The sequence below is a fragment of the Numenius arquata genome, chromosome 12 (genome assembly GCF_964106895.1).
Source record: "Numenius arquata chromosome 12, bNumArq3.hap1.1, whole genome shotgun sequence".
Lineage (NCBI taxonomy): Eukaryota > Metazoa > Chordata > Aves > Charadriiformes > Scolopacidae > Numenius > Numenius arquata.
Window position 1 is genome coordinate 38,005,608 of NC_133587.1, and position 18,490 is coordinate 38,024,097.

The 18,490-nt window shown below is 39.2% G+C and overlaps 1 protein-coding gene across 4 annotated transcripts in view; it reads right to left on the reverse strand.

The window, feature by feature from the left end:
- Positions 1–18,490, reverse strand: part of GALNT11 (polypeptide N-acetylgalactosaminyltransferase 11) — a 52,280-nt gene that overhangs the window by 12,964 nt on the left and 20,826 nt on the right. For 3 of the 4 annotated variants that reach the window (XM_074156884.1, XM_074156885.1, XM_074156888.1), the window contains 7 exons: positions 17,304–17,427; positions 15,506–15,672; positions 10,733–10,858; positions 8,790–9,039; positions 5,771–5,888; positions 3,810–3,962; positions 1,010–1,228 (listed from right to left, as the gene is read on the reverse strand). In XM_074156884.1, the coding sequence (XP_074012985.1) occupies positions 1,010–1,228; positions 3,810–3,962; positions 5,771–5,888; positions 8,790–9,039; positions 10,733–10,858; positions 15,506–15,672; positions 17,304–17,427 (1,157 nt within the window). The remainder of the gene's footprint in view (positions 1–1,009; positions 1,229–3,809; positions 3,963–5,770; positions 5,889–8,789; positions 9,040–10,732; positions 10,859–15,505; positions 15,673–17,303; positions 17,428–18,490) is intronic. The other variant, XM_074156886.1, reaches the window with a different exon arrangement.

An 18,490-nucleotide genomic window follows, 5' to 3' on the forward strand; every position in this document is an offset into this window, starting at 1 on the left:
CTTTACAGCTTGGCTGGGGTACTGTTATAAAAATACTGCAGAAATTGTGGATTCCCAGATAGCTGCTTCCAAGCCAAAATCTAATGATGTCAATAGGTTCTGCATGAACTCAGGTCCTCCAGAACCAGCAACTGTCAACAGCCACTGCAGCCTGTGATACCTTGTAGAGAGGGCTACAGCACTACTTAATGCTTCCGATTTAGCTAGAAGGGAATCTGCCAACCATAATCTACGTGCACATCAAATAGCTTATTCAAAGGTCTTCTCCTACACAGAGACGACCTCAAGAAAGTTGTCTTGGGTTTGAAGTTATCCAATATTTTTGGGAAGCCTAAAAAGCACTCAGACAAATTTGCCACTGAAGAGAACAGATCCAACTGTAGCTGGCTTTGCCTGCACACAAACCCATAAACATAGGTGTCAGAGCTAAGGCAGGAATTTATTCATCGTTTCCTTCATGAATACATGTAAAAATCTCTTCTACTTTGATGAAAAAAGGAGCAAAACTCATTTTTTGTTCATTATCTAACAGTCAAGACTTGAAAAGCCATCATCAGTCTCCAATGCAAATGTTCATCTTTGCAGAAAATTATCCAGTAAAAGCAATGAGTTTGGAAACTAATTACATCATACTCTTATCATAAACCAACAGAGCATGAAATCTGAGGCCAAATTTCTCTCTATCCAAATCCATCTTCAGAACCAACAGCTATGAAATCCCATTCTAAAGACATCAAAACTTCATAACTCAGAGTTCTGAGGTAAGAAACCTCATTGAATAGTATCTAGTTTGAAGATGACCGGAAATACAGATCACAGTGAAACTGATTTGCCTTTATCTAAAGAGTCAAATTCTGTTATTTTCAAGACAGCTTGTTGCAAAACTAATAATCTATTTCCATAGAGCATAGAGTTTTTTTCTTGTATTAGAGCAAACATTTCAGAAAGAATAACAAAATTTTTTAAAAAAAAAATCAGAATTCTGTATTTTTAAGAAATTTTATCTTACCCTTCCACGCTGGATTATTTTCGGTCGTTTCTGTGCTCTATTAATAAAAACTGGTTGCGGAGCTTTGGCATTGGGCCCAGATATTTGCATCTCAGGATAGATATTATCCAAATACCACTTAAATGACTTGCAGTTCAATCTTTTTCTCAATTCTATACGGTCAGTAATATTTCCATAGTTCCTCATCCTTAGCTCAGGTCTCAAAGCAAAATACTGCTCCTGTATTTAAGAGAAACAGGTTGGGGGCAAGAGGAGAGGAATTTCAGATCATTGATTTCCAACTTTTTCCTGTTTGCAGAACTCCCAAAGTTTCATTTCATTTTGCTACTGCTTTCAACCATTAAGTTTGAAACTGGCTTAGGAAATTCCAGTGTTTAGATTGCCACAGGAGGTGGGATTTATCTTGCCTAACTCTGAGCAAATCTTTCTATATTGCTTTTTTTTGATGAAGACACTTTTCAGGCATGAATCTGTTCACCTTTTTACAATGCCTTGAGGAGGAAACAGATCAGCACTACACTCCATTGGCAACAGAAGCTTCCTAGAGTAAGTCAGAAAGATATGTATATGGTCTTCATCCTCATCTGGCAAATGTTTATTTAAATTAGTTTGATTGTCCAGTTGATCATTCTCATTGTTGTAGGGTTGAAGTGTATTTTATCTTCCACGGTTTCCAGCCTTCCAACTTTACAAGTTACCAGGGCAAAAAAAAATCCATATGAGAATAGACCTATAGATGGAACTATCTTGCGAAGTTCCATGGGGCCATGCATTTTTTCACATGAAGAATCAGAACTGTCACTTGGGCTCTCTGTGATGCCCAGTTTTTCCCATATTTTTTTTTTTTCCATCTGCATCATCTCCAGAAAAGCTCCCACAAAGTTATTTTTTTATGTTCTAATTTATGATTATACTTGGAATTGTACCTGGTTAAGCAAGGACAGACTAAGATTCCAGCTCAATCTTATGTGCTGTTCAACTCTAATGCAGAGACAATGGGGACAAACAGGAATTCATGAATGTACAATGTGGCATGACTACTATTACCAAAACTAGAAGAAAAAGTCCTCTTGTGAAATCTTTGATTTCAGCTAGATTTGCAGAGCTCATAGAAAAGGCATTGTATTTGCACATTAACTCATTTGCTAGATACTACTTAGAAAACAGCCTTCAGGGCACTGAGCTACGGTAATTTGTTGGATTAATCTCTAGTAGACATCTGGAATTTGCTTACCATAATGTGGTTCTGACAGTCTTCAATTACCTACTGCTATCTCTGATATTCAGATGACAGACAGCGTCATCTCAAGACAAATTACACATCTGTCCTTACCAAGATCTTTGAGCATTTGGATGCGCTTGACGTGTCACTGCTATTTTAATGGCAGAGGAAGGGGAAGCATTAAGTACATTGGGCTGTTGCACAACTCTGAGGAAGTTTGGAGACAGACTGGACATCACTATCAAAAGTTGGTCTGCTTCAAAAAAAGTAGCTCTGCTACTTTTTTATTCCTGGTTAAAGTTCCAATTTTAGTATCTTACCTATTCTGCATTATTTATTTCCATTGTATACGTGAACTTACTTCTTTTACATTTTGCTTTTGATAGTTATAAAAATTTTGCTGTTTCCCCTCCATTACATAATTTATTAAATATTGATATTTGCTCTTTGCTGTAAAACAAGTCCTTTAAGTCTTATCTATGTACTATTCATCATACAATCACTCAGTAAATTATTCTGGCCCTAAATATTTGCATTACACATATAAAAACAAAAATACTTCCAGGCTTGCCTTCCATACATAAATCTGTCATAATGACAGTCTCTGGCAACTATCAGAGAATTAGATTAGAAACAGCTGGAAATGTTCAGGACTCAAATCTGTGATAAGAGACTGCTAGAATCAGCAGTTTAAGTCCTTGTTGGACAAAGCAGTATTAGCTGGAAATTGTAACAAAGAATCAATTCCAAGCTTCAGAGAAAGCCATCATTAATCACAAAACAACTGTGCCCAGATACCAATAAAGGGGAAAGTGATAGATCAAATCTACCAACACATTATGGAGATTGAGATAAAAATTAATGACCCCCTAATAGGTTTCTCAAACTGACTGAATATCAAGATAAAGGATCAAGATAAACCTCTAAAGAATATAAAGTTAATAAAATACATCTTGTATAGAAATGTTAGGTATGCCAGGAGCTGGCCACACAGAAAATCCTCTGGTCTCACAAGGAAAAACGTCCTCAATTATCACAGAGATCAGGGCTTCACAAAAACTTGATCTACATTCAAAAGCATCAGTACCAAGATCTGAAGACAAGGAAGCTTGCCCTGAATCCAGAGGTCAATCCTGATCGATCTTCCAGGGCAAGACAGACTAAGAATGAGACCGCTAATTAAAACAGAAACCAAATGGACAACCAACAAAATTCATGTCTCAACAACATGGAAACTACCTCAAGGCATATAGCAGTATATGGCTGCCACGTAATACTGATCTGGACACAAAGCAACACAGAGCTTACAAGAGCTCATTCATCATCTTTTCCTTCATTAAAAATGCACAAAAATGAATCTCCTGCAGGCAGTAGAATTAACAGGGAGGAGACCTGAGCACTCAAAAGCCAAATGACAATCCTACAGAATTTAGGAATTCATATCAAAATTAACATTAGGAAATCAGATTATAGAAGGAAGACCTCATTAGAGGTGCTAACAGACCCCACTGTGATACGGTACTGTGACAAAAAAAGCCAGTTAATAACCTTATTTCATGACCTAGAGTTGTCTCTTACCTTGTATTCATCCATCCACACATGTGCCAGCCTCAGCGAGTTATGAGCCATAGTGTCCTGTCCCCCTGGTGAGCCATAGGGACGCCTTTTACGGAAAATGTGTCCCACCCTGGAGCAGGGGATGATCAGAAGTCTACCGCCACACATCCAGATCTGTCCATGCAAAAGCAGAATATACCTCATTTTACGTACACTGACACGGCTCACCACCTCCTCCCCGTCTTCAAGGGATAATTAGGTAGGTTTATACATTATGACAGGATTAGGTGACAGCAATACTGTCCTACACGTCATGCTTTCTGACACGTCAAACTATTAGATCTTGAGGTTAGAAAAAACTATTTTTGTCGCATCATCACACTTTCCACAAAACACGACATGGCTGTCATGAAACAAAAGTAAATTTTCTAAAATTTTATACTCTGATGACCTATTAGAAAACATTGAAATATATGGGCTGGGATTCAATTTACAGATTAAGATATCTAAATTTATTTACCTACATGAGAATTACATGTCCACACTTCCATGATAGACAATGAAGTTCATTAAGGGGGCCTGGAGAGCTTTTCAACTAAGTATAAACACTTATTTTACAGAGCTGTGTGTTTCTGTTCAGAATATGGTTACTCAGAAATACTGTTCACATTCAGATGCTACATTTAGGTGCCCTCATCCAGCTCCATCGCACCCCAGATCTAGATTTCATTTACACTCTGCTTCCACTTATTCTTTTAAATTTCTTTTTAAACTTCAGCTTCCAGGAAATTATCATCATTAGCCCTTTACTGGACTAACATGTTCTCCAATCTCAGAAAAGTCTTCTCACATTAGCAGTTTATAATCAAGTCAATTTTGAAACTCCTCCTGGATAAGATAAAGACTAAACTTCTTTACAACTCTCCCCAGGGAGACAGGGCTTCCAGACATTGTAAAGCTCCTTTTTATGAAACTGTGTATTACAAAGTAACAATAATTTCCTCATGCTCCATACACTTCTACTCTGATATCTAATAATTATATTTCTACTGAAAACTTGAAAGACACTATTTACTCAGTACACACCCCTTTAAAGTCACTCAAACTTATGAAACGCCAGTTACTATTTCTGAGCTCTAATCTTGATTTCTCTATTTAACCAATTTGACGGATTTCTCTAAAGTTTTGGGGGCTGTGAGTTTGGTTTTGGGGTGGGGTTGTGTTTTTTTTGTTAACTTCATTTTTTAATCCCCTTTTCATATTTGTCATGATAGCATATAATTTTCAGGCAGGCTCTTGTCAAAGCTGTTGATGAATCCACTTTACAGAAGCGAAGAGGTAAACATGACACTGAGCACAAGAAGTTGTTTTTCTTCCAGTGGAGTGACAGGGAAGTTGAGACATAATATAGGAAGCCCAATGAAGTATTACATTTGAATCTCCTGATGATGATTTTCTCATTATTTTTCCAACCAAGCTGACTCCTCTACATAACTCTTAATTTAGTTACCAAAGAAAAAATTACGTTTCCAGGCCCTCAAAAAGGAGGTTGAAGTGTCTGAAAAGCTCCAGGAAAGGAAATATAATAAGCTCACTTATTATCAACGTTGCTGTGAGCCACACATCTTTTTAACTGACTGGTGAAATTCATTAGACATTTCTTATAAACTGATTTCAGAAATTTGCATGATTATTCTTTTCTCATCCTTGTCTATAGATATCATGAAATGCCCCACCAAACAAAGAAAAAGCCACAAACATTTAACTACAGAGCTCAAAATTCTCTTTAATCTTCCCATTAAAACTTAACTTGAAGATTATGGTAAAGGCAGTTACTGTGTGCTGCAGGCATCCTTCCTGTGAATAAAAGTGCCAATTTCTGTGTGCAAATAGCTATTCCAGGACTAAAGAAACTGTACATAGGGCAGAGCAGCCGCCAGAAATCAAGGTTCATATTCCAATACACATAAAAGCTAGATTACCCGAAAAGATATTTCCAGATTTTCTCCTCCCCAGATGTCCATGCCACTATCATACTGTCCAAGTTCATTAAAGTACTCACGATCCATGGCAAACAGGCCCCCAGCCATAGTAGGTGACCTAAAAAGGAACATTGAAAGAAGATCATTTTCTTTTGGAGAAAAAAAGCCAGTAGTTTTAATTGAATCTGCTAGTCCCAAAGTTTAAATTTCTACCTACGTAATACAATTTAAATCCTGCAGATGCTAGAAATCATCAGATCACATCTCTAATCTCAAAACATTTTCAAAAGCAGCTCTGTAAGTGGTGTTTGTGATCTTTCATTATCCCAACACCCATAAACCATATTCCTTTGTACAGTAAACTTGAGGGAAAGGGATAGGACAGGGAAAGAGGAGCAAAGTGGCTGTCTCTTTACTAAGAAAACAAAACAAAAAAGTAAAAACTAGTGCAAGATTGAGTCCATCAAGTTTTCTATAGTGAAACTTAGAAGCTGCCTTTAATTAAATCTGTCTCCACCAGAAGCGGTTTCCCCTACAGTTACAAACATGGACACTTGCACACAGTAGTGTGTTCTTTCCCCTCTTACAGGGCAAATTATACAGACCAGGCTTGACTGGACTGCAGAAAGAGTAGAATCCAGAATACATATTTTTTGATATGATATATATATCATATATATATAATTTCATATATAAAATTAGATCAAGAAACAACATCCAAATTTAAATTATACAAGCCAGGAGACTGCTAAAAGAAATGCTGCTCTATCTCATAGAATTTAAATGCCAGGAGCAGCATTGTTTCATCACTGATGCAATGATCAGTTTATTGTTAAGTTATTTACAGCTTGTGTATTTGCATATATGTTCTCTTTGGGGTTTCCCAGTTTTTCACCTTGCCTGTATGTTACTAGATAGGATGGTGCTCTACACTGTACAAATCTGTATGTGATCTCCACTGAAGCGTTTCTAGAATTGCTACTGTATTACAAAGTTATAATATGTGGATGCCCTAGAAAAGCATAAAAGAGTAAAAACACTACAAAAATATGATATGATAGCTGGAACATACAATGGGCTGGGAACAGGCCTTTTCTCATCCTTGTTAATAAAAACCCATGATGAAACGAAGCCTAAGTCTTTATTTTCTTTCTTGTTCTCACACAATTTCCTGCTACAGTTTCTGTCAATTTAAAACCTTGGTTGAAAGGTTGCTCTCAATTTTTCCATCCCTGACACCAAATTATTTCATTATGAAGGTCTCTAAAACATAAAACGCTAAGACTTTCCATTTGATGGAAAGCCATTTTCAAAGGTTAAAGAGCAGTCTAGCTGCTGTTTCAAAGCAGGCAGAGACCTCTAAGTGGGAAAAGTCACATTCATACTCAGAAAATGTAACCTTTTTAGACTATTAGACTGCCTGTAACTATGAAATTCTCCACCTTTTCCACAGGCGTTTTTCCTAAAAGTGAGGTGAAGGAATGCAACAAGTGTTGAACACAGCAAGAACTAACGTTCAGGCATTCCCCAGATTAACTGTGAGAATGGTTCTTAACAGAATAAGGATTTTAAGACTTTCTGTGCTGGTTCTTCATTCAGATTTTCCCAGTCTGTCCTTTCCCTTCCAGCCTCAGAAACAGCCACAGTGACACTTTTCAAGCAAGCCAAACTGTTAAGTAACTTAAGAAGTTTCCTGGCTTCTTAGACCAAATCTTGTGATGGGTAGATGTGGAAAGACAAACTGAGCTCTAGAAAGACCAGAGCAGAGCACCTTGTGCTGGTGCTGCTTGCATCAGCCTGAAATGCTCTTCATTTACGGTCCAAGAAAAGAGCATGAAAGAGTGATGAGACTGCCCAATTTCTGATTCACTTCGCAAATCTTACGAAAGTACCACATTCACTGCAAGGAGTCAGTTTGTAAAAAAATTAAAGTCCTTCCCACTCACAAACCTGAATTCTGTACTGAGATGGATACCTGCAACTAGAAAAAGCACAATCAACTTCTTGCCTTTGCTCTGCCAGCACTGGCCCTTTTCCTGAAGGAATTCACACTGGGACAGCTTCTATGCTTATGTCTGAACCATATGCGTCTGCTAATAAAAAAAGGTGTCTACTGACACCATTTTATTACAGTTACGTGTCCAGTAGGAACCAGATATTGCTAGTTCTGTACAGGCAAGACAGCCACCAACGGTTAAAAGATTAAGGAAGGTAACTTTCATGTCCTGGTGCTAAGCTTTACGATGACTTTTTTTTTCCAGAACAACAATCAAGCAATTCAGACCACAAAAACAGTATGGACAGGCTTCCAGACAGCTTTAGGCATTTGCCACATTGTGCAAAGAGACAATTAATATTTTAAAGATGGTTTTCACATCCATGTGTGTTCGTTTAGGAAGCTTTATGACAAAATAATTGCTTGTTTGAGGAAAAATAGAAATTAAATCTAAAGCGAAAAAATGATGTTGACATAGAAAACTACCATATGCTCTGTTGTTCTCACCCATCAGCTAAGAAACTACCTTCCTATTGCCACAAAAACATGTTTTCCCAATCTAGCAACTCTTTAGCATTTCATCACAGAAATTCTAAAGCCTATATTAGTGGCATATGCAGGCTATTACTAGCACAAAGGTGGTTACCAAAATCATCATTAAGCCAAACACATCAACAGACCAGAAACGAACATCAATGCATAGCTCAAAAGTGAAATTAATTGGACAGTTTTAATACAGAATAGCATAAGCTCCTTAAGACTTTTGCCTTTAGCAGACGCTGCGCTGTACAAGCATTCTCTAAAAGTGTGCTTTCTTGACCTAAGACGACAAATATATCGAATTTGTGACAAAATGAGAGAAATTAAACCGAAATAGGTAATAGTAACCAAAGCTATTTTTAAGTAAAATAAATAAATCAGATATTTGATAGGTTAGGAACCTGCTTCCAAAACTGCACACCCTGATACAATCCACAATGCTCAAGAAGCACTTCCGATCACACCACATAGGAGGAACCTTACTTGATTGGAGCAGTGGCTCCCTCGGGTCCTTCCAGCTCTGACATAGGAACAAGATCCCACTTAAAGTGCAGGCCCCAGTTAAACCCTCCACGCACCACTGGGGAAGAGCTGTAGGTAAGGGTGTCAGCACTGATTATGTCAATCACAGGGCACACCACAGTCCTGCGATCTTCTCTTATGGGGGTCAGCAGCGGTTGTAACCACATCTCGTTCACCTCACAGTGACTGTCCAGGAACACCAGCACTTGCCCTGCAGAGGCCAGAGCACACAAAACACAAAGATCCATGGTAACACGAAGCACACAGACACATACGCAGTTACATCAGCAGCAGAGTATTCACAGCATCCTCACCACCCTGCGTAACAGACGGGAAACACCATCTGCACTCTGAAATGCCGACAGGCCAGAGAATCCACAGGGATTAGTTCAGTCACAAAGGCAGAAGGTAGATCCTGGCTATTCCCACTGAGCTGCTCCCATGAATTGCTCGAGTGGGCCGTGATTTGCTTTTCTTTGACAGGTTTTTATAGTTATCAAATTTTCTACCCAGACTCAGCAGAACTACTGTACTTTAAATGAAACATCATCAGATCAGCTCTCTAAGAGTCAGGAGGTGCATTTGATCGAACGCAGAGCTCCTCCCATGCCCTAGTCAGACTACAGAGGTAGCCCAAGATGGCAGATATTGGGCTGGATGAATTAGCCCAGCGACAAAGCTGGTTTTGTCCACTGTAATCACCTTGGGCTCACTTCATATCACACTTCAGCATCCATCCCATTACTGTTGCAGCTACAATCTGTGGATTTTAACCAAGCCGTTCTGATGAATTAATCTGCATTCAGCCACGACACAGGCCACAGCATTTTGATTTCTGAATATAAAGTAACATAGAGCATCTCCCCATTTCATTAGCTCTAGAGTCACTATGGATTCATACCAGTTTTTAAACTGTTGAATGCCCTAAATGGGCATAGCCAAATCCACCAGTATTAGACCAAGCAACACTCCAGTCCCATCAGTTTACATGGGGATTATCTGCCGTGGTCAGAGTACAGTTTGAGCCATGGGACATCTTCTGGCTCAGTTCGTCTAAAAAGTCATCTGAATTTTTACGGCACAACAAAAATTTATGTAACACTAGAATAATGTGGAAGAGACGTGAAAGAGCTTTCAAGAAAACAACTTAGAAACATACAAATATAATGAGTCACTCATTAACAACAGACAGTATTTGTCTGAGGAGAACAAAAAGACTCCAGCAGTTCAGAGAAGTCAATAAAATGACTTAAAATTGCACTAACTCAAATGAATCCTAGCACAGCTTGGAAAGTGCAAGCACGATTTTCTCTCTGGGTTATGCCATTACAATGCTAATGAATAAACACCAATTAAGAGACTTTATCTGCCATTCAAAATTATTTGAGAAAAGTAGTACACACTTTCTCAGATGCCAAAGAATTTAACTGGGAAACACATTATGGTAAAAGGCACACAGTGTACATAAAGCACCAAATATTGTCTATCCCAATCAACACTCACTGCAACAACAGAAAAGCTTATATGAGAAACATTACAGTTAGATTGGTGAATTTGAAACCAGATTAGAGTTTGTCTTAAAGAGGAAGCAGATTGCCATTTTAGAGCAATAGTTTTCACATGAAACATGGATGTTCCTGAGACAACATTCCTTTAGGGCAGGAACAGGGAAAATTCTACATCGCTTCACTAAATTTTGTCAAATACTGGTTTTGTTTTACTTTCTTTCCTGGTCCTAAGTTGTGTAGCTTAGAACATGGCATGACATGCAGAGCCCCCAGAGTGGGCTAAAGCAATCACAGGTCAAACATTCAACATCTGAAAGAGCTGCACTATAGAAAGAGAAGTCGCCCAATTAACATCTGGTCAAAGTATGCAAGGAAAAGAGAAATAAAAAAGTATACCTGTAGCATGAGAGGCTCCAATCATCCTTCCTCGAATCAAGCCTTCCCGCTTCTCATTTCTCACCAATTTTGTAGCTTTGGGAAGCTGAGTTTTAACATATTCACCCAAGTCTTTCTTCAAGTCAGCTGAGAAAAGGAAAACACAAGTTCAACAACAGGATGGAAATTGTGAAAGCTTTGTTTAAAGTCCCAAGATGTTAAACTCAAAAAGGGCCAAAAACTTGATCAAAATCTCCCCTGATATAGCACAGCTTTAAACTGAAAGCATCAGAAGGACAGTCAGTCACACCACATCCTACACCTGCCTTCCAGTTCCCGCGGCCTGCCTTTGTTGTTTTATTCTCACATTTTCATAGAAACATAGAATGGTTAGAGTTGGAAGGGACCTTAAAGATCATCGAGTTCCAATCCCCTGCCATGGGCAGGGACACCTCCCACTAGACCAGGTTGCTCAAAGCCCCATCCAGCCTGGCCTTAAACACTTCCAGGGATGGGGCATCCACAACTTCCCTGCGCAACCTGTTCCAGTGCTTTACCACCCTCACAGTAAAGAATTTCCTCCTAATATCTATTCTAAATCTACCCTCTTCCAATTTAAAACCATTACCCCTTGTCCTGTCCTGTTTCCTATTAATTGCTTCAGTTTTTCCTGCTGCACTGTGGAAACCCACATGGACAAAGCAGGTACATATGCAGCATTGAAAAGGGTGACGGACCATATGACCGGGCCTTCTACAGGGCGCATTCCTGATGATAAGCACTTCCTAATATTTTCCCAACCATCTTTTTCTGTGCTGTCACTGGCTCGGGTTTTATACTTAGCCTGGGTTTCCAGAATACAGACTGGATTGTTATCTTTTTGTTCTGTTTTCAAAGCCTTTAGTACAATATGACCCAAGTTAACTGGAACTACTAGACTCTATGCTAAAAGGAATTACTGTTGCTAAAAGAAAAAAAAAAAATCAAAATAAAAAGCACCATACAAAGAAATCGCATTTCCTGTTCCAAATTCTTCTCCCGGTGACTGTCATTTGCAGGAGAAGTAATAAAAGCCCTTTCACACGGGCTAATGATTTCTGTTACTGTGTTCCACACACTAAAACAAACGCTGACACCTTAAAAAGAAGCATGAATTCACCTTTCATTATCTGTACCTGCTTAGCTGATACAATAGCAGGTACAAAGAATGACAACTCAGTCTCAGGTGGCTGCTTTTCCAAAATCCGAAAGGATCAAAGACACTGCTGGCAAACGTGCTTTTAAAGGAGAGCAAAGTTCACTGAAGTCTATAAGGACTACTATAACTTAACTAACATCAGTGACGATTGTAAGAGTAACAACACTGTCCCCAAGGACAGTGGTTTCTAACATTAAAGTGGGCAGTGAGGTTTTACCATTGAAGAGTATACATAAGTATGAAGACTGAAGTAAAGGAAAAATGTGAGTTAATAAGCTTATGGAGAAATAAAGAGTAATATAAAATGAGGAAGAAAAGCAAAAAAACAGCTAAGACTTCACAGAGAACCTCGGTGTAGAGGCAGGCAGATTTTCAACAGAGAATATGCTGGGATAAATATTACTATTCTCATGAATGTCAGTTCAAACATTAAAGTTGGTGTTAAGATTAAATGCCAAAGGAATATATGTGGAAGCTGGAGTTGTAACCTTCAGGGAGTGCAAGACTGAAAAGGAGATTCCCAGAAGCAACTCCAAATGTTAAGATCTCAGCCTTTGCACTGCAAGGTAGCATCATGGATCAAGAATGAGAAGGTACCACAGAGCGAGAATAGTGCTAGGAATATTCTAGGACATAGAAAATCCTCTGGAGAGATGCAGACTGGATTCAACTGGGTCACAGGAATTCTCTCCCCTGGTCTTGAATGTGACGTAATATGCCAGAGACAATAGGAAAGATTTTTTTGGAGAAAGTCTCCTAGAAAGTTGATGAAATAAAGTCATCTCTGGGACGCTACCCAAATAAGCAGGACAGAAGGATTTGCCAACCTAAAATAACGTAGTGCTTGAATCATTCTTCACCTGATATATCAGAGCAAGGGAAAGATAGTTTACAGCTGCAGAAAAAAAAAGGGCTAGCACAGAGCAGAAAGTCACATTATCAAACTCAGCACTTAAGGCAGATAAGGTTGCAAGAAAGGACATACAATACAATAGGCAGTAGTTTTGCATGTGCCATCTTCTGAAAACAGCAGAAGGAAATAAAACTAAGATCATGTCCATACTGGTAGCTACCCCAAGCTCACAACACACGCTTGAACAGCAGAATGTAAGAACCAGTAGTACCCAACGGTTAACATCCTCTCAGAGCACAGTTTTGACCCGGAGAAACTAGCACTCTACCAGAAACCGTGCCCAGCCATTGCCTGGGACTGAGCACATCATGGACCATTCATAACAGGGAATTTAGTCTCAGACACCTTTTGAGGTTTTTGTTGTTGATGGCGTTTTGTGTCAGCTTCATGTCCACTGGGAAGACTGATTTATTCTGACATAATCCAAAGAATTGCTTCAATACAGCCTGCCTGAGAAATTTTGCTCCAAGAAGAGATTTGCTCCAAGAAGATAATTGCTCCCTTCTAGCCAGTAGACAGTCTCCAAATATTACTTTAGCTATCATCTTGCTCCATATCTATGTTGCAAAGGCTCCTCCAAAGAAGAGAAGTCTATGCTAGGAGTCAGGGGTGTTATTTCAAAGTACCGAGTTGTGGACAATTTCCTGCTTTTCTATTTTTCAATCTCTTCTTCTGTGCAGAAGCATGCCTCCAGTAACAGCCTTCAACTTATCCCGTAGGCTGTTCCATAACAGGGCAAGCCTAGATCAGGGAGAAAGAGGTTGTACTAGAAAAAGAGATCCTGCCTTGCAGCAAAGGGAAAGAAAAATATAACAGTGTGCTCAGCTGAGCCATGGCAATGCCTGTTTAACTAGTGAGCCTGATGATAACTGAGCATAAGAAGCTTTTTGAGGCAAAACTAGATGCAAAGATGCAAGCTTTGCACAACAGCACTGATGTGCAGCAGAGCTCCTATATTTAAAGGTGAAGAAATAAGCAGAATTTCATCTAAGATACCAAGAATGCAATGTAAAGAAGATGAATTAAAAAAAATATATAAAAAAAATCAGAGGCATAGAGATTAAGCACTTTGGCCAAGCTCACATGAGATCCCTGGCACAGCAAAAGTCTTTGTTCATTTCCTCAGTCACTAAACCAGCTTTGCTCTTCTTCAGCTGTAAAATTCCGTCCGTTAAAATTAAGCACCAGTGCAAACATCAGTAATGCCATCATCATCGAGAGCAGTAATTCTCTGTATAAACAATATCTTCTCCCATCTTCGGCTTCAAAACATTCATTTGAAGTCAGAAAGGCAAAAGTAGCTACTTGTATGTTTCGTACCTAATTTGGCCTTCAAATTAGCAACAGACCAGAAGAGTGATGGTATTACTGTCTAAACACAGGCATTAATCAACCAAATGCCCTATCTCATTCAAAAACCTGAGTTTTGAAGTAAACTTAGCTCTGAATACAAAGGTTATGAAACTTTAAAACAACAAATTGCACATGAGACTTTGTAGCAAAGAGTGTGCATTGCTTCCAAAACACAAAACAAGCTTTTCAATATTACACATTCTCATCAGCAAGGGACAGAGTGTTTGATCTTAGTTCTCTACGGCATCTTAACATTTGATCTGACCTCAGAGAAATGAACTAGCTGCCTAACAAGAGAATTTCATTCTTCATTACACATATCTAATCAGTCTCAGAGCAAGTGAGACCTTAACCCAGAAACCAAATGATGAGACCAAGGGAGCTAATTATATGTACTATAAAAAAAAAAATATATAATCTAAAAATAATTTTAAAAATGCAAAAAGTTGTGGACTTGTACAGAGGCAAGCTGGGAACTTGCACAGTCCTGCTTGCAAGTACTGCTACACTAACACATTCCTCAACAGGCATTTTGCTTTTGAAGTGCCAAAACGCTTGAATTGCATATCTGTCTTTGCCTTGTCCATCATTCCAGAGAAGAAATGCCAAAGCATCAATCTTTCAACAACAGTGAAGCAATTCTGCAAGGTTTGCCCCTCCCAGACAGAGGGAGCAGAGGCCGCTCCACCAGGAGCCAGGGAGAGCTACTCTTAGGGTGGCCACAAGAGGCTGTGCAAGAGCCACGCAGAGCCCTCCCAGCATAGGCTGGGCTCAGATCCCAGTATCTACCACTCCAAAATGCTAAGCAAGTACAAAAAAAATTGACATGCGGTTTCCATAGTGCCACATCAACTTATTCGCAAGACCACAGCTGAGATTCTGTGCATTCAGTTCCTTTCTGATGCATTCACAGTTAGTATTGGCCCACAAAGTTTACGGAAAGACCAGTGTTACCTGCTCTGAGCTCCACAGCAGCCCAAGCAAGGTACTGTTAGAAACAGCTGAACTATAAACAACTGCTTAATCACCCCCTCCGCAAATACACACTCCTCATTTTTAGTTTGGAAACCTGTTTTTGTATGTCAAAGTCGGTAAGATATAAAACTCATCAGTAAAATGGCACTGGTGTCCAAGGGGATGTCATCTTGGGCTTCTCAGAACATCATGCATCTCTACTGGCTGGCACTCCTTGGCAATGGACTGCAGTACGAATTGGTCTTGCACCATGGCTTCCACATTTTTATTTTGACCAGTCAATAAAGCACAGGAAGAGATGAGAAGTTCAAGAAGTGTAAGCACCAAACAAAATATTACTGAAAAGTTCTCTCACCCAATTCACTGTTGTCATCCACCAAAATAATTTCATGAAGAAGGCGTGCAGGAGTGCGATCCAGGACACTGTGTACTGTGCGAAGCAGGGCAGAAAGTGCTTCATTGTAGAAACAGATAATAACACTGGCAGATGGCAGATCAGAAGGGTAGGACTTCTCTCTACATCTGCAAACATAAATATAGTAGATACTCTGATATAAAATCACTTTCTTTTCAGTGCGGTTTCCATAGGGCTGTCACTACTGAAAATTCAGCAAATATTAAATGTGTAGGAAGAGCCCGGGCATATAACATCTATAGTAGGGCTCAGCATAGTAATTTACTCTCCACATAATACAGACTTATAATTAATGTTGCTACTTGTTAGAAAACAGAGGATATGATAGATTGTGGGGGAGTGAGAATGACAGGTCCTTAAGACAAACAAGAGTAAACACTAAGGGCTTGTTCCAGCTGTCAAAGTACTGTCTAGTACCCTCAGGTAGCTCAGACACATAGAGCAATGGCAAACATGACATGAGGGCTACAAAAAACCCACAACTTTATTGGCCAGGTGCTGGAGACGAGGTTGCATACCCCAGAAAACCTCCAACGGTGCTAAATACCTGTTTAGAGAACCAGAGCTGCAGATTAAGATGCTTAAGTCTAGTCACTGCTGTCACTGGAGTCTAGATAGTGTTCAGCTCACCCAAAGGCTGACAAGTGCATTTTGTCAACTGAAGAGCTCTCTATGCTCCATTAACTGCATTGAATGGATCTCTGCTAATTATAATAAAAGCAGAGACAACTGACTAACATGCAGCTATCTAAGTTTAAGCATCTTAATCTGCAAACTGAATCCCACTCAAAGCAAACCATTCTTTTTTTCTTCTCATTTTCAATTTTTGTCCCTACTTCTAATAGGGCACATTATCACAGATTAATGTCATTTGAAGATCCCAGGCATGAGGGAATCCAATAAAAATAAGAAACTACAAATGAAAACCCAGGATTATACAAGAAAAGTCTTCATTGACTTGGAATGAATTTAGCTCTTGGGAGAGACATTACAGCAAGTACGATTCATTACATTTACCCACACTAGAGAAACCACTAGAAAACCAGATGCAGGGTTATTTATTTTTCAATTCAATGCTGAGGTTTTTTGTTTTTGTTACAGTGTTGGTTTTTTCCCCCCCATATGCATCAAACAGATTATAGGAAAAAACTCTGCTTTTAATAGAAAGTATTCAGAGTAGTGCAATCCAGATACCAAGCAAGGACTTCAACTGAGAAACAGAGGGCCTTTGCCATGAGCCATTCTTCGATCTTCTCCTCTGTAGGCTTACAACAAACGTGAAATAGCTGTCTGACAATCCTACTATTCACAAATATTAAGTTAACATGACAAAATTTTGAATAAGCATATATCCAACGTGATTCTTCATTAAGCATTTTTAAAGTGAATTAAGAATCAGGAAAAAAACCCTTTGCATTCAGGGAGTAGCAGTCTTTTCATGGAGCCTGGTTTCTGTCGGGCTTTACCTATCACATAGGTATATCCAGCTGGCAAAAAAATAGATCTCCAGAAACAATATTCAGTCAAAAAAGACAGAGGAAACTGAAAAATAAAAATCCTGACCTCACGTGCTCCTGTTTAAATAGCTGAAACTGCCTCCAGCAACACAGGAGGCTGAAAGAGTATCTAACAGAAATGCAATACCAAAAATGGTAAATACTACATCAGGTATAATGTGAGTAACAAGTCCTTGACCACATGAAATTATACCATGTTCTCTCCAAAAATTAGTACATACTTTGCATCTCTTGTATCGGGCACCTCCCTGTGGTATCCCAGCCGATTACTGATAAGCATATTGAAAGCATGCTTCTGATAGCCCAAGTCTCTCACTTCCTGATCTTCTTCATTAAAAATCATTCCTGCAAAAAACCACGCCAAGATCAGTTAACAGGCTCAAAAATATCATTTGGAAACAATCAAGGATTGAAACGTATGCTTTAACCTCCTCCCAAACCCATTACATTCTTCAAAAATCCCTCTGGTTTTGCAAAGTGTATTTTTGTGCAGCTATGTTACCCCTCACAAGTAGGTACCACTTATGAGTAGCCCTTGCAGCTATAATAAAAGGAAATCATTCTCCAAAGACTGATGGCTGTGTTTATTGCCTTCCCAGACACACTCCCTTCACTTAAACGGCCTCTAATTCTTAGCACTACCTAAAAACCAACATCAAAACAAGCAACAGAGGACAGGCTTTAGCACAAAATGCATCAGCACCTGTCCACACAGACGAAGAGTCCGTAACGGGATTTTTTTTTGAGAGAGAGAAAATACGTTTACAATGGTACAAAAAACCCACACAAGAGCAGCTCCAATTTCATGCTGTTTTCTCAAGTCTGCAGTAACAAAAATAGCTACAAAAAAACTGTAAACTTCTTTTTTATATCACCTGGGACTTTGACAGCAAGTAAAATAGCAAGAGAGCTAGCTGTTTCTCTATTGATTATTCTTGCAGAAGCATCAACTGTTGCTAGGCGCGGTGGAGCAGAGGCAGCAGTTGCTGGTATAAATAAGCAGACTGCTAGAGGCCAAGGTTGAAATCCTCAATGCCGTCCTGCCTGCCTTGACCCAGTGCCATGGACTTCTTTGTCACTGAGCCACATACTCACCAGTGTGAACAGAAACAAAATATTATTATAGAATTGTTTAGGTTGGAAAAGACCTTTAAGATCATCAGGTCCAACTGTTAACCTAGCACTGCCAAGACCGCTACAAAACCATGTGGTGCTTCACTCAACTCTTCTACAGAAAAAAAAGGAGGGAGAGGAGGGAAGTGGTAGCCACCAGCTGTGTCTCTGGCCACGTCTGCAACAACTCAGGTAGCAGAGCAATGACATTTTACTGTCTCTGTTCAGCTGGTTGCATAGAATAAGATGCATATGCCCTGTCCTCTGCAGCTATTATCAAGCTACAGAGGCTATT